The 15,682-nt window shown below is 37.7% G+C and overlaps 1 protein-coding gene across 2 annotated transcripts in view; it reads right to left on the bottom strand.

Moving 5' to 3' along the window:
* A1cf (APOBEC1 complementation factor) overlaps positions 1–15,682 on the bottom strand; it is a 64,092-nt gene that overhangs the window by 12,252 nt on the left and 36,158 nt on the right. For both annotated transcript variants that reach the window (XM_048338776.1, XM_048338775.1), the window contains exons 5-7: positions 12,616–12,854; positions 10,314–10,478; positions 3,455–3,552 (exon numbers count right to left, since the gene is read on the bottom strand). In XM_048338776.1, coding sequence (XP_048194733.1) covers positions 3,455–3,552; positions 10,314–10,478; positions 12,616–12,854 — 502 coding nt within the window. The remainder of the gene's footprint in view (positions 1–3,454; positions 3,553–10,313; positions 10,479–12,615; positions 12,855–15,682) is intronic.

A 15,682-nucleotide genomic window follows, 5' to 3' on the forward strand; every position in this document is an offset into this window, starting at 1 on the left:
TACAAGGTCCTAATTTTAAGCCATGATACTAGAAAAAAGAAGAGTTGATAAAAAGAAAAAATGCATCCTCCTCTTACAGTAAACAAGAATATGATGGAAGATGGTTAATTTTTTTTTTTTTTTTTTTTTTTTTGCCAGTCCTGGGCCTTGGACTCAGGGCCTGAGCACTGTCCCTGGCTTCTTTTTGCTCAAGGCTAGCACTCTGCCACTTGAGCCACAGCGCCACTTCTGGCCATTTTCTGTATATGTGGTGCTGGGGAATCGAACCTAGGGCCTCGTGTATCCGAGGCAGGCACTCTTGCCACTAGGCTATATCCCCAGCCCGGTTAATTATTTTTATATAAAGAAAATCCTCTTCACAACAGCTATCACTTTCATGAATAATGCAACAGTTTCTGGATTACTGGAGGTACTGGACAAAGTTTGTGTTTATAGTAATCCTGACCATTCTAGATAGCTTCTGTGACAATTTGTTCCTAGTTTCATGCAGCCACCTTATATGTGTGTGTATGTGTGTGTGTGTGTGAGAGAGAGAGAGAGAGAGAGAAAGAAAGAGAGAGTGCGAGAGAGATAGTATGCACTAGAGAGCTGCACTGGGGCTTGAACTCAGGACCTTAGTTCAGGGTGTAGTCCCTGAGCTTCTGGCTTTTGTTTCTGGCTCCGCTCCTGGCTTTTGTTTCTGGCTCCACTCCTGGCCTTTTTTTTTTTTTTGAGTAGTTTATTGGCAATAGGAGGGACTTTCCTGCCTGGGCTGGCTTCAAACTGCAATTCTCAGATCTTAGCCTCCTGAGTAGCTAGGGTGATATTTATGAGCCACTGATGCTCAGGCTTACCTTATTTTTTAGCAGGAACCAGTGTCATATATAGCAAATAGAGTCACACTGAGAAATAGAATCCAGGAGATATTCAATACTCTTATATAGATACTGATGTAATGAGAAGAAAGGGACTTGGAAAATTGAAGGAAGGAGATGACCTTAGCTATACTAGCCTACATCTTTACTCTTGTTTTTAAGAAAAATGAGCACCTCAAATAAGTCTCTGTTTATAAAGATATGTTTTGAATGAAATGCTTCTTTGTTGCAACACTAGGATTATTATTGTAATAGACCATACTCTGTTTTCCTTTGCCCTCTCCAATAGCATTTAATGCCACTATTCTATTTTAGTTTTTTTAGTTTAGAATTTCAAGACCTAAGACAGTATCTTGTTTATTTAAAGAGTTTATAAACCCAGTAAGATTTATTTCTCATCTTAGACATCCACAAATACTTATAAAATTGGTGAATAATAATGCGCGATGTTCAACTCATCACATTTCTCTCCAAATAGGATTCTTTCTGACTGCAGTAGCAGCCTTCTACATGGAAGAACTTACAATGACTTGCTCTTTCTCAATTCCATTTCCAAACAGTTCCTGAGTCTTTGACTTCATTCTTGCATAGTTCTGTGAAAAGTTCCCACCTACATTCCAATACTGTACTCAAGCCCTTCTTTTATAACATCTTGGTAATCATAATAGCTTTACAAATAGCTTCTACTACCTCTCCCACTCAATAAAACTATAATTCATTTCCATAAATTCTAAATATGATTCTTTACCAAAACACTTCAGTCTTTCCTTGTCTAGTAAATAACATATAAATATCCCTAGGCATGCTAAGTTGCCTTAATAGATGCTTGGGAAACTTATATTTTGTTTTATCATACCATATTATACTTAAAGAAAACAGTTAACATATACTCATTAATAATAGTAAATATACTTAACTACACCATTTAAGTAAACATTGCTCCAAAAATATCTAGCTGAGAAATGATATGAGTACCTTTCTACTGTAATCAATTTAGCCTTTAATTTATGATTGCTGTGTCATCCCAGCAGTCATCATATATACCCAGGAATATTTCCAAATAGAAAGAAAGTTAATTTGTAAATTGTTTTTAGAGCACTAACACTTTTATGATACTAAGCATAGTAATCAATGAAGAAGAAACAGTGCTTTCTTTCATCAGCACCTATTTAAATATAAATTTGTGTTCACTTTGCACTTTTCTCTGTGTATTTCAGAGCCAGTATCTTCCAGGAATTAAACATTTTGAAGACCTTGGAGGAGCATATATGGTCCAGGCTCCACTGTGTCTGAAAGATCTTAGCTGGAGGTCTTATCATTGTCCTGCAAGTTCATCCTCACCAGTCTCTAACCTCCCATCTGCTCTAATTTGTTGTTCTAAGTAGGTTCTAGGACTCCAAGGCCTTCAACATTAGTGGTGGATTTGTCTAGTGTGGAACTGTGGCAAGAGGCTGATTAGAGAGACTTCAGTAAGTCTCAGGATACTTACTCTCCTGGCTGCCTTTCATAGTTTGTCTTAGGCTGGCCATATCCCTTGATAGACAAGATTAGGCACATTTAGGGTGGTGTGACTGCATGTCACCGTTTCTTTTCAAGAGACCTCCTACCCACAACTCTGTCCTCTTTCAGGATTTTTACTACTGTAATTCTTTTTCCCCTTGTTCCTTTGACTGAGAATACTGTGAGCCCCAGGTTCTGCATAGCCCCTCTTGATTCCCCTTCTCTCTTTTGACATTTGTTTTCTGTTGGGACCCTGATTGAGGCAAGCATAAGTGGGTAAAATAGTCCTTAGTACATGAGGTTCTAATTCAATTGACTTCAATTTTGTTGTGTTCTTCCCAAGCTCTCTGCTTCTGAGGCGGAATCTCTTGTTCCAATTTTGTCTTTAAGTGACAGAATGTCTTACAGAATGCATTACAGGATGTCTTCTAATATTCATGACAATTTTCTGCTGCTTGATGACCCGCTTCTTCCTTTGAACTGACTACTTTTAAATGTCTTAATGTTGCTTACTTAACTGTAATTTGCATATGTATTTGAGTTCTTATCTTATTTTTTCAGAATAATTTCAGCTCTTTGAAAAGTATCTTTAGTTTGCTTCTTTTATTATCTTGGACCTTATTAGCAGACAAATGATATGCAGAAGATTTTCAGTGTTTGTTGGATTGATGTATATATGATGTGGGTATCTTAGAAGCTCATTTTCCGCAGATTGTATTCTTGAGAAGGAAAGAAATTGTAAGCCTTGCACAAGTGGAAAATCAAACTCTGAATTCACAATGACATTTTCTCTCATCATTGGCCTTTAAAATGGTGTAATACCTAGTGTAGGTATGAAAGAATATTGGGATTTGAGATGGATAAACCATCTATCTCCCATTTTCTCTTTTTAAGAAAACTGAGGACCAATGACTTTTCCATAATAGAAAGAAACTTAGAGGTATTTCCCACCATTTCTCTATTGTGTATTTTAAAATAATTGAAGTAGCCATGACATATATGGGACAAGTGAGATAGTCATGGGGTTTCTCTTTTGAATAGAAGTTCCCCACAAAACTTGGATAAAATATGTACTTTTTCCTTTCTTTATCGTATGTTACCTTGCCATTTAAAGCTTTCATAGCTTCAACTGCATCTTCTCTGTTGCTGAAATGTACAAAAGCATAGTCTCGGATTTTCTTCACTCTTTCCACAGCACCTATAAACAGAATGTAAGCAGCCCCGTTAGTAACCCTGAAATGTCCCTGGAAAAGATGCATTTTGCTCCTAACAGGGTAAAGATCTTAGCAAGACTTGTGCACTAAGGTTTACATGTTTACATATTCAATAGAAAATTGTGTTTCTTAGGATGGAAGAAAGATAGCCTCTTTAACAAATGGTGCTGGCAAAACTGGTTCATCACCTGCAACAAACTAGAACTAGATACTTATATATCACCTTGCACCAAAATCAATTCCAAATGGATCAAAGACCTCAAAATTAAAACAGATACCCTGAAAACACTAAAAGAAGGAGTAGGAGAAACACTTGGGCTCCTTGGCACAGGACGGAACTTCCTTAACAAAGACCCAGCAATGCTACAAATCAAAGAAAGGATGAACAAATGGGACTGCATCAAACTACAGAGCTTCTGCAGGGCAAAGGACATAGCTCACAAGATAAACAGAAAGCCCACAGATTGGGAAAAGATCTTTACCGGCCATACAACCGACAAAGGACTCATATCTAAAATATATGCAGAACTAAAGCAACTAAATTCCTCCAAAACAAAACTGCAAAGAACCAATAGCCCCCTCAACAAGTGGGCTAAAGACTTAAAAAGAGACTTCCCTGATGAGGAAATGAGAATGGCCAAGAGACATATGAAAAAGTGCTCTACATCACTGGCCATAAAAGAAATGCAAATCAAAACAACATTGAGATTCCATCTCACCCCAGTAAGAATGTCCTATATCAAGAATACTAACAATAATAAATGTTGGAGGGGATGTGGCCAAAAGGGAACCCTACTTCATTGTTGGTGGGAATGTAAACTGGTTCAGCTACGCTGGCAAGTGGTATGGAGATTCCTCAGAAGGCTAAACATAGAGCTCTCCCTTATGACCCAGTAGCCCCACTTTTGGGCCTCTACCCAAAAGATCACAAACAAGAACACACTAAAGCCACCAGCACAACAATGTTCATCACAGTACAATTTGTCATAGCTAGAATCTGGAACCAACCCAGATGCCCCTCAGTAGACGAATGGATCAGGAAAATGTGGTACATTTTCACAATGGAATTTTATGCCTCTATCAGAAAGAATTACATTGCCCCATTTGTAAGGAAATGGAAGGACTTGGAAAAAATTATACTAAGTGAAGTGAGCCAGACCCAAAGAAACATGGACTCTGTGGTCTCCCTCATAGGGAATAATTAGCACAGGTTTAGGCTAGTCACAGCAGAGGATCACAATAGCCCAATAGCTATGCCCCTATGAATGCATAAGATAGTGCTAAGTGAAATGAACTCCATGTTATGGCAACAATTGTTATATCGCTGTTGTAATTACTTTCAACATGCCATGTGAAACCTTAGCTTCTATTGTTGATGATCCTCTTGTATCTCCTTCCTGTGGTTGTACCTGCACTATCACTGTATCTTATCTGAGTACATTGGAAACTGTATATACTGGTATTAGAACTAGGAAAGTGAAAGGGAATACTGAAATCGAGAGACACAGGATAAAAAGACAAACGACTACAAAAGCAATACTTGCAAAACTGTTTGGTGTAAACCAACTGAACAACTCATGGGGGGAGAGGGTAAGGGGGAGGGGGAAATTAGGGAGGAGGTAACAAACAGTACAAGAAATGTATCCAATGCCTAATGTATGAAACTGTAACCTCTCTGTACATCACTTTGACAATAAATAAGAAAAAAAATAACAGAAAAAAAAGAAAATTGCTTTTCTAACTTTCAAATAATGGTTACATTCTGATTGAACATAATTAGTTACTGATTTGTGTTCTCTATTTCTTAGATGAAAAGATCTTTAAGAATGGGAATCTTATAGCAGGTAAAACTTAATACTTTAGACATGGTAAAGTATAGTAGAATTGAGTTGAGTTCAATTATTGGTCATCTTGTAAACATATTTTTAGCTGACTACTTTCATAAAGTTTTGTATCCACTCCTCAGAAAAATACTTTATGTAATCCTTTAGTGTTTTTGAGCCACACTGTTAATATATAGTCCAGGTTGGCCTCAAACTTAAGATCCTCCTAACTCATCCAGAGTGCTAGGAACTCAGACACGCATCATGAGGCCTGACTTGTTCTTTCATCTTATACAAAATAATATTGGAATTAGAGTCAAATGTAGCAATGATTTAGTGTAATTTTTGTTTAATTTATTTTGATGTGGATATTAGAAGGATAGATTTGTGACAATGTAAGGGATAGTTGATGAGATAGGATCTAGAATCAGATAGCCTCTATCATTACTTAATACTCTCTAAAGTTAAGAGAATTAAAGTTGCTTTTCAAAGAATATTTGAGATATAAGACCATTTCCTCCCATACTATTATATTTAAAGGGTGGAAAAATGGAGACATTTACTCATTCGACACTGAGGAAAGTTTTAGACAAAATTATTTACACATGTGTACAAGCATTGCACATATATGTGTATCAATTATACCAAAGAAGTAGTATAACAACCTAATGCCCATTTTTACAGGAATAATTAAATCTGGCACATTTATACTGATATCAAGGAATTTTTAAAGAGAGCAGAGTAGACTTATAGGAACTTACTTGAAAGAATCTTTTTGTTTCTTTTTTAAAGTTATATTAAGAGTGCAACAGTAATGTTTTAGAAATCTTCACCCATAATGTAAACTGGTTCAGCCACTCTGGCAAGCAGTATGGAGATTCCTCAGAAGGCTCAATATAGAACTCCCCTATGACCCAGCAGCCCCACTGTTGGGTATCTACCCAAAAGCTCACAAACAAAATCACAGTAATGCCACCAGCACAACAATGTTCATCGCAGCACAATTTGTCATAGCGAGAAGCTGGAATCAACCCAGATGCCCCTCCATAGATGAATGGATCAGGAAAATGTGGTATATTTACACAATGGAATTTTATGCCTCTATCAGAAAGAATGATATTGTTCCATTTGTAAGGAAATGGAAGGACTTGGAAAAAGTTATACTAAGTGAAGTGAGCCAGACCCAAAGAAACATGGACTCTATGGCCTCCCTTATTGGGAATAATTAGTACAGGTTTAGGCAAGCCATAGCAGAGCATCACAAGGCCCAATAGCTATACACTTAGAAACAAATAAGAGGATGATAAGTGAAATGAACTCCATGTTATGGAAACAAGTGATATATCACAGTTGTAACTACTTTCAACGTCCTATGTGTATGTGTAGTTTCTATTATTGATGATGTTTTGTATCACCTTCCTATGTTTGTACCTACACTATCTCTGTAATCTTATCTGAGTATATTGGAAACCGTGTTTACTGGTATTAGAAGTAGGAAATTCAAAGGGAATACCAAATTTGAGAGACACAGGGTAAAAAAAGAGAAATAACTACAAAAGCAATACTTGCAAAACTGTTTGGTGTAAGTGAACTGAACACCTGGGGGGGTAGGGAAAGGGGGGGAGGGAGGGGGGCATGAGGGACAAGGCAACAAACAGTACAAGAAATGTATCCAATGCCCAACGTATGATACTGTAACCTCTCTGTACGTCAGTTTGATAATAAAAATTTGAGAAAAAAAAAGAAAAAGAAATCTTCACCCATATGATGTACACACTTATATAGATATACTCATAAATGGGCTGAATTAGAAAGACAGAGACCAAACTTTTAATGAGGAAAGGATTCACGAAGGGTGAGGAAAGGTGGGGAGAATGAAGGGGGGGTTATGTTTTAGTTGATATTTTTCAAATATTTTACAAGTTTATCTATACTATTATGTTAAAAAATAAAAAAAAAACTCCTAGCCTATTTTTATATAGAGGACCCGCTGTACCATGTTGATGGTAATCTTAAAAAAAAAAAAAAGCAACCCCAACCAAACAAAAAGGATTGTACCAAGATGGTATCTTTTACAGATGTTGTTGCTTATTCAATTTAAAAAATAGATCTTTTCTGACTGTGTTTAGTGGCTCATGTTTGTTATCCTAGCTATTTAGGATGCAAAGATCATGAAGATTGTGCCTCAAAGCCAGTCTAGGTCAAAAGTTCTTGATCTCATCTCAGTTTAAAAAAAAGCTGAGCATGGTAGCATGCACCTGTCATCCCAGCTATTCAGGAGGTATAAAGCAAGAGAATCACAATCCAGGCTTTCCTGGGCAAGAAAAATGGAAATCCACTTGAAAAATAACTTAACAAAAAGGAAATTTGGGTACCCAAGTGGTAGAATACTTGCCTAATGTACGTGCAAAGATCGGGGTTTAAACTCGAGTACCACAAAAAATAAATAAAAATAAAAACTAGAAACAAGTGAAGATAACATGAAAACTTAACTACCAGTCAAGCCTGTCAATGATCTGTGAGGCTACAATAACATGAGTGTCTCTTGACATGCCAGATTCTCTTTTCTTCCTCTTAGTTTCCAGAGACAACCTGGTGTAAGACAATTATGCTAGGGAAAAATAATATTGAGAGAGAGTTCATTTTCTATCTATTCAGCTATCCTTTTAGATTAAAGGTCACAAAGGCAATTAGAGTATCTAGTCTACTACATGGTTTAATGACTATGAATTTCCTTCTTTGAAAGAAAGTTCACCTATACTCTAAGCATAATTTTAGAAGATTGGGATAGTTCTTTTTGTTCTCCATTAACATTCCGCCCTTGAATTCATATTCTGTAGAGTAAAATTGTCTGGTTAGACTGAGAAAATAAGTTAAGGTATTTTAGACCATGAAGAGTGGGACATATAATTTACTGATCTTCTAGTGAAGTCTTTATTTTGTGCCATGATAGGCGGGGAGGTGACTGTGGCTTAACTCCTTAGCTCATCTTGGTAATTGAGAAGAGGCCAGTCAGGATGTATTTCAATTCTGTTCTCCATGTGGCTCCCCTGGTAGTTTAGCTTCCTGAAAATGGAGAACTGCTTTCGTGATATCTACCTTCTTCACTCAGCTCCTGTTCACTGTGATGGACACAGGCCATTTAGCACTTGGAGGGGGGTGGTATTTTCACTCAATTCACCTCAACTTCTATTATCTGTAGGAATTAGGGGCGTTTTAGATGGTGATGAATTTAGGTGTTCTGAAATGCTGTTTTCAGATATTGAAAAGCATTCTCCATTATTGAGTTATAGTGTTTAGGTATACCTGCTTTTGGCAAACAGGATGTGCAACAATTTAGCCCCACAAAACAGAGAAACTAGAGGCTATGAGCTTCTGTCATCAATGCTGGCACCCTCTCCAGCACATGCTGTGAAACTGCTCATTGAAATGCCAGACACACGGTGATGCTGTATCAGCCACGATGAGCTTTCGGAATGGGACTGTTGTTATGGAGCCAGTGTATTGCACTAAAATGTCAAGCAAGGCACAGTCTTGTAGTCTTTATAAAGAGAAAAATGACACCCTTACAAGCTGTCTACCTACCAGCTTATTATTTTGTTATACCTGAAATAAAAGAGAGAGTTGGGAACAGACAGAATGAGTGTGTTAGGTGAATATTTCCAGGTGATTTAGCACTGTGATGGTATTTATCTACAGCCTAGCTAGTCGGTCTGGAGCCTGAAAAATTCTCATTTTTGGAAAGATGCTACCATGACGGTAAACCCAGGTTGCCTGGGTATATTCTAAGACACATTAGTCCCACTTGTTACAAAAGAGGATCCATTCTCCAAAAGTTTGGGAAGTGAGACAACCTGTATTTCTTTCTAGAGACTTTCAAACACATTAGAAGATTAAAAACTCCAAGTCCCACAATAAAAATATCCACTTGATTTTGCAGAATCTGATATTTATACACTTATTTAACCAGGAAACCATTTTATCAGTAACATCCACTAACAGTTTGTAGTATGAATTGGTTTTCAAAAATTCTGATTTGGACAATGTTTCTCGGTATTATTTACTTCTCTCAGTGTTGTATCTTGACAAGAAAGGGCAGAGTCAGTCCTATGACTTGGAATTAAAACTAAAAAAGTAATGACAAGGTGGATAATAATTGATTATCCCCTTCTACTTTCCTCTTATTCCTTTCTCTTTCACTTCATCCAGATAAGTTCCTTAGGATTTTTACCTCTTTGTTTACATACCTAAAAGCCACACATATATTCCATTAGCTTGACCTTTACCTTGGGACAATTTTGGAAAAGTCTGGAGGTAGTTTTGATCATTACTACATGGTGATTGTTACTGGCATTTACTGGGAAGGAGAGTTGGATGCTACTGAATAATGTATACTACAATATACTTCACAGATCCCTATCACCAAGAATGGTCCATCCCCAAATGACATTAGTGCTGCTGAGATTCAGAAACCTTGCATTAGATGTATAGTGTTACTGAGGTGTGGACTTGCAGACAGGTACTCTACTACTTGAGCTCTGGCTCTAGTCCTGTGTTAGAACCACAGAAATAGCCAAGCATTTACTGACACAGTAAATATTTATTGACTATTTATTAACCTGGGCCTTCAGAGGTATAGGACTTAGGAGATGATAAAAGGAAAGAAAATTAAGTGACTCATAGGTTAGTAGAATGTGTATTGATTAAATAGCCACACCATTAAATGTAAAATTATAATGGCATTTAATGCTATAGAAATATTTTCAATCTAAAGATGGGAAAATAGTTGGAGTAGTCTGCATTCCTTTATGAGAAGGGGAGACATAAAGGCTATTCTTATGAAAGGTATAAAAAATTAGCTGAGCCATCAGTGTTCTGGAAGTGAATTTTGAAAAAAAAATGACCTTTTGTGAGAGTCCTACCTGGCTTAATATTGTTGAATTCTTTTTCAATCATTTCTTCAGAGGTAGACAGCATAAGATTTCTTACATACAGGATTTTCACTGAAGACATTGTATCCTCATCGACTTCTACTTCTGGTTCGGCCCAGTCTACTGCGATAGGATGTCCCCATAACTGAATTCTTCCTGTTGACAATGATCACAAGAATGATTAATAATTTAGAAACCAGGACATCATCATCTTAGTTCATATTGATGGTCTTTTAAATTGAACTAACCTTTAAGATCTTGAATGAGTAAGACCATTAGAAAAGGTTGTTATTGATTTTTAAGACATACAAATAAATATGAGTTGGCTAGTAGAGAGATCTGTGTGACTAGTGGCTTATAATGCTTGAGGATGAAGGGAAGTAGGATGTGGTTTGAAATGGAACAGAAATGAGCCAGAAGTGGGCATATTTGACCTTTATGATGGTTCTTACTGGGTAAGGTGAAATAGCCACAGGGGAGAAAGACAAATGGCCCACATAGTCTGAGTTCATGAAACATTATAAGGTACTAGAACATGTGCTCACTGTTCTAAGAGTCTATGCCATTATAAAAACCAGGACGTCATTAATGAGATCGACAGAAAATGGTACCATGGCAAGAGTTGTTGCATCTTTGGCATGTCTAATTTGTTTTGGTTGCATTTTGTTTTAGATTTACATGACTTTTCCATATCTTTCATGAGAAAACTTATTTCCAAAATGATCAAGTGTTCAATCTGTCGCTCTGTTTTCTTGCCCCTCCACTGCTGCCCCAGTGTGTGCCTGTGCATGTGTGTGTGTGTGTGTGTGTGTGTGTGTGTGTGTGTGTGTGTCGGTCTGTCTGTTTCTTTTTTGAGATATGGTAGCCCAGGCTGACATGAAGCTTTCAATTTTCCTGCTTTATCCCCAAGTGCTAGGCATGGACCATTATCTTTGGATAATTTTTTATTATTGAAATTCTTTTATTTTAATAGCAATTCATATGAACATGTAACCTTGCATAGTTTTAGTGAATATTGTCTATTGATCTAAGTATCTTGGAACTTTTTTTCTCAATATCTTGCTGGAATGTTAAACAAGGAATTGGCAGCTGTTGACTATCTGGGATGCGAGAATTTAACTACAGTACATTTTTTTCTTTATTGTCAAAGTGTGATACAGAGGGGTTACAGATTCATATGAAAAGCAGTGAGTACATTTCTTGTTCTACTTGTTACCTCCTCCCTCATTTCCCCCTTCCTCTTACCCTTCCCCCAAGAGTTGTGCACAAGTTGGTTACACCAAATGGTTTTGTAAGTGTTGCTTTCTGAATGGTTTGTCTTTTTGTTCTTTGTCTCTCAATTTTGGTATTCCCTCTCCCTTCCCCAGTTCTAATACCCATATAAACAGTATCCAGGATACTCAGATGTGATACAGTAGTAGTGTATTTTCAACATGCCATGTGAACTCGTACTGTATTTATTTTTTTTTTCTTTTTCCTTGTCTGTTTGTTTGACTGACTGGTTTGTTTAGTTTTGTTTCTCTTGTAATCCTTTCCTGTAGCTGTACCCTTGGTACCTTAATGATAGTACATTTTTTTTTTCTTTTTTGGCCAGTCCTGGGCCTTGGACTTAGGGCCTGAGCACTGTCCCTGGCTTCTTTTTGCTCAAGACTAGCACTCTGCCACGTGAGCCACAGCGCCACCTCTGGCCATTTTCTATACATGTGGTGCTGGGGAATTGAACCCAGGGCTTCAAGTATAAGAGGCAAGCACTCTTGCCACTAGGCCATATTCCCAGCCCCTACCTTCTTCTTCTTCTTCTTCTTTTTTTTTTTTTTTTTTTAGCATTTTAGTTCATTTTTTTCTTCTGAGTAAGAAATTAATTGATATTAAGGAGTCATAATAACATACTTCTCTTAATTTTCCTTGGAGTCCCAAGCAGGTTAATTATGTCCACATTGTAATGGATACTATACCCTATTTCTAACGAGCCTTATAACAATTGATATGCACACCTACCATGACTGGTGTGCTTTTCTTTTTAGAAGGCCCTTCACTCTGAGTCCACTTCTACAGCTATACCCATCCCCAATGTTTGTGAATCACACCCAATGCACCCAAGAGACGTTTGTGAACCCAATCCGTGAAAACTTCAGCGCATGAGATAATGAAGAACGACGAAGAGAGTTTAAAAGTCAACGGAAGTGAAGGTATATGGGGGGGGGGCGGGCGGAAGTCAGCACTGGTTTCCTGGGGCAGGCAGGCAGGCTGGAGGAGGGGCGAGGTGTGTGCTGTGTGGGATGGGGTGACTCACCGGGCAGCAGCTTTCTCCTTGCCATGGCGGCGGCCCTGTGACTCTCATACTCCACAAAGGCGAAGCCCCGATTTTTGGTCTTGTCTGCAGCACTGGGGTAGACAATGACGTCCACAACTCCTTCAGTGACCTTTTTCATCTCTGCTAGGATTTCTTCTCTCTTTTTGGTTTTGGGGATTCCCCCGACAAACAATCGGCAGTTGTCGACGCTGGCACAGACCCCCAAGAGACGCCCATTTCTGCCACAAAAATGAAATATATTAACAATAAAATTAACAAAAGAGCAGGCATTTTTTTCTACACTATGTTGGCCAGAAAGTCTAAAATTGACACAGGGGAGAATTGTCGGGTGATTGTTCTTCACAGGGGGCTGAAGCATCTGTAGGGGATTTGGCTTCTTCGGTGAGATGGAAAGATAGGTTATTATCAACTCTACATTTGTTAAAGGAAAATAAAAAAGATGTGCAGCCAGGTGGAACCTACGCTCTTCAGGCTTGATAAGGATATCTTCACCACTGCTTGATGTGCTCCCCATACTGTGCCTATTCAAGCACAGGCAGGAGATGGATTAAGCTATTCCTATGAGGACTTGGGCAAAAAGTGTCAAATCTTAGATGTGCATGGTGTTGGACTGAGAACACTCCTTCTGGGAATGTGTCCTTAATAAGTAGGGGTGAGCACTAGTCTTTATGTATATCCATAGTAATTGTTTAAAATTGCTCCCAAAATTGGGCTTGAGCAATACTTCCTAATAAAGAACTGCTTTGATACATCTCCAATGAGAGGCAATAGCCTTATGATTGGATATTTCCTCATTGGACACAGTAGTATATTTATCATCTCTAGTTCTTGCCAATTGAATGCCAATAACTATCCATCAGGTCATCCAAAATTGCCCCCTACTTTCTAAATTTCTCTTAGGATGGATAGTCTTGCACCTGTCTAAGAATACCAGCTAAACAAAGGTAGGATTCCCTGTCACAGAATGCTTTGCTGGCCTTAAATATAGTAGTATCTATTCATTAAAATGACAGTTCACAATATGTTGCTCATTTAAAGAGTATTAAAATAAATATGTGAGAAGATCATTTTGATGAAAAATGAAAGAAAATCTGTAAAGACAATAAAATGCCAACTTAGTGTTTATCTTTAGGCACTGGGGTGATAGAAGAATGGTTTTAACTTTTATTACTTCTTTTTGATGTTTACCATATGTCATGTATTAAGTCATTTGGGCTTTTGTAATAACATGGTGTTATTAAAAATAAGTAAGGTATCCTTAACAGAAACAACCCATTTATCATGGATAAAAGCTTTCATCCAGGTGAGTGGGAGATTGGTCTGATGTTTTTGGAACTACAGCTCCTGGTTGTATGCCAGGCATTCTGACTAGGTTGGGCCACTGTCCTAGCTGTCTCATCTATGTTTTGCTAGAGAACCAAGGATCTTGTGCCCAATCTATGACAAGTCTACCTCAGTCTGGTGAGCTTAGCTGATAGAATGTGATTTCTTGGAAGAGGGAAGAAATGATAAAGCGATATTCCAGTTTGGTTTTTAGAAATTTGCTTTCAAACTTGGACAAATGAACTCATAGTCCAACAAAACAAATACCAGGAAACGGTCACTTAAAGATATGAGGGAGGAGGTTAGGGGGAGGTGTGTAGCGAATGAAGAGAGAAAATAGGGGATGGGAGAATGCAGACCTAATATTCAAGGCATATCCTATGAAACTAAGAAGACTGAGGGGAGGAGATGAGTTGGGAGAGATAGGGAACAATGATGAAAGAGGTGACATTGGTCAAGATGCATTGCACTTATAATCTGATCTATTGAATGGTAACTACTTTGTACTTAAAGATAATAAAAATATAAGAAATTTAGCCAGGCACCAGTGCCTCATACCTGTAATCTTCCTACCTACTCAGGAAGCTGAGATCTGAGAATTGTGGTTTGAAGCTAGCCCAGGAAGAGATAAGAGTTGTCTCACAGATTCTTATCTGCATTGAACTTCCAAAAAGTGGAATTGTAGCTCAAGAGGTAAAGTGCTAGCCTTGAACAAAAAAATTCGGAGACTGTACCCAGGCTCTGAGTGCAAGCTCTCAGACTGATTCACACACACACACACACACACACACACACACACACACACAGGCACACACAGAGAAATTTACTTTTAAAAAGACAAAAGTCCTCTCATAATATATTTACTTAAAACTCATAGTTCTGATAGCTAGAAGACTGGTCTAGTATGGGTTACTGGCAACAAGAGGATAAAACATCTATTTCCTATTTTTAAATGCATGCGGTTTGCTAGGATCCTTTCCCAGAATTACATGGAGATAAAAAGCCATCTCTCAAAAGCTGAGGGCATGAGTTTAATGTCTTTAGAAGCCAGCATTTAGATGATGTTCAGTGAATATTTGATGAGGAGGAAGATGATGTGATAATCATGAGCCTTTTTCTGGATAGAAGTCTCATCCATCCCCTGAGAAATGGTAGCTGAGAGCAAATTGAAGGTTATTATCTTCTCTGCAAGAAAGGTTTTCTCTCTGCCGGGATTGACCGAAGATAACATGAAAATCTATGAGTTTGCCTCTGGGGTCTCTATTTGACTATTTCACATTCCATCGATCTCACTTCCTAATTTGTAAAGTATCTTTCCTACTTTTACCTTGCCCTGTCATCTAACCAGAGCTTTGCCTGCAATCCTAGATACTAATGTTCCTTTTACAGGTTCTTTGCTATATTTCCCCCCTTTTCCCTTCTCTGACAGATGATTAGTGGTTAAATTTGATAGAGAACCTGATATTTGTCAGGTGCAGAGATATATGTGCATTATTTGATTTTGTAATAATAGCTCATGAATTAGTTCTTTTAAAATCCTGTTTTACTGATAAAACAATGAAATTCACGGAGGATACTGATAATGATCAGGGATCACAGTAGATTGATTTTATTTTCTGCACCTTATCTATTTTCAAAATATTGACAGTACCTAGTGGCCCATTATTAAGTAGTTACAACAAACTGGTGATTTCCAGCAGATTTCCATCAATTTCAATTCCAC

The sequence above is a fragment of the Perognathus longimembris genome, chromosome 2 (assembly GCF_023159225.1).
Source record: "Perognathus longimembris pacificus isolate PPM17 chromosome 2, ASM2315922v1, whole genome shotgun sequence".
NCBI lineage: Eukaryota > Metazoa > Chordata > Mammalia > Rodentia > Heteromyidae > Perognathus > Perognathus longimembris.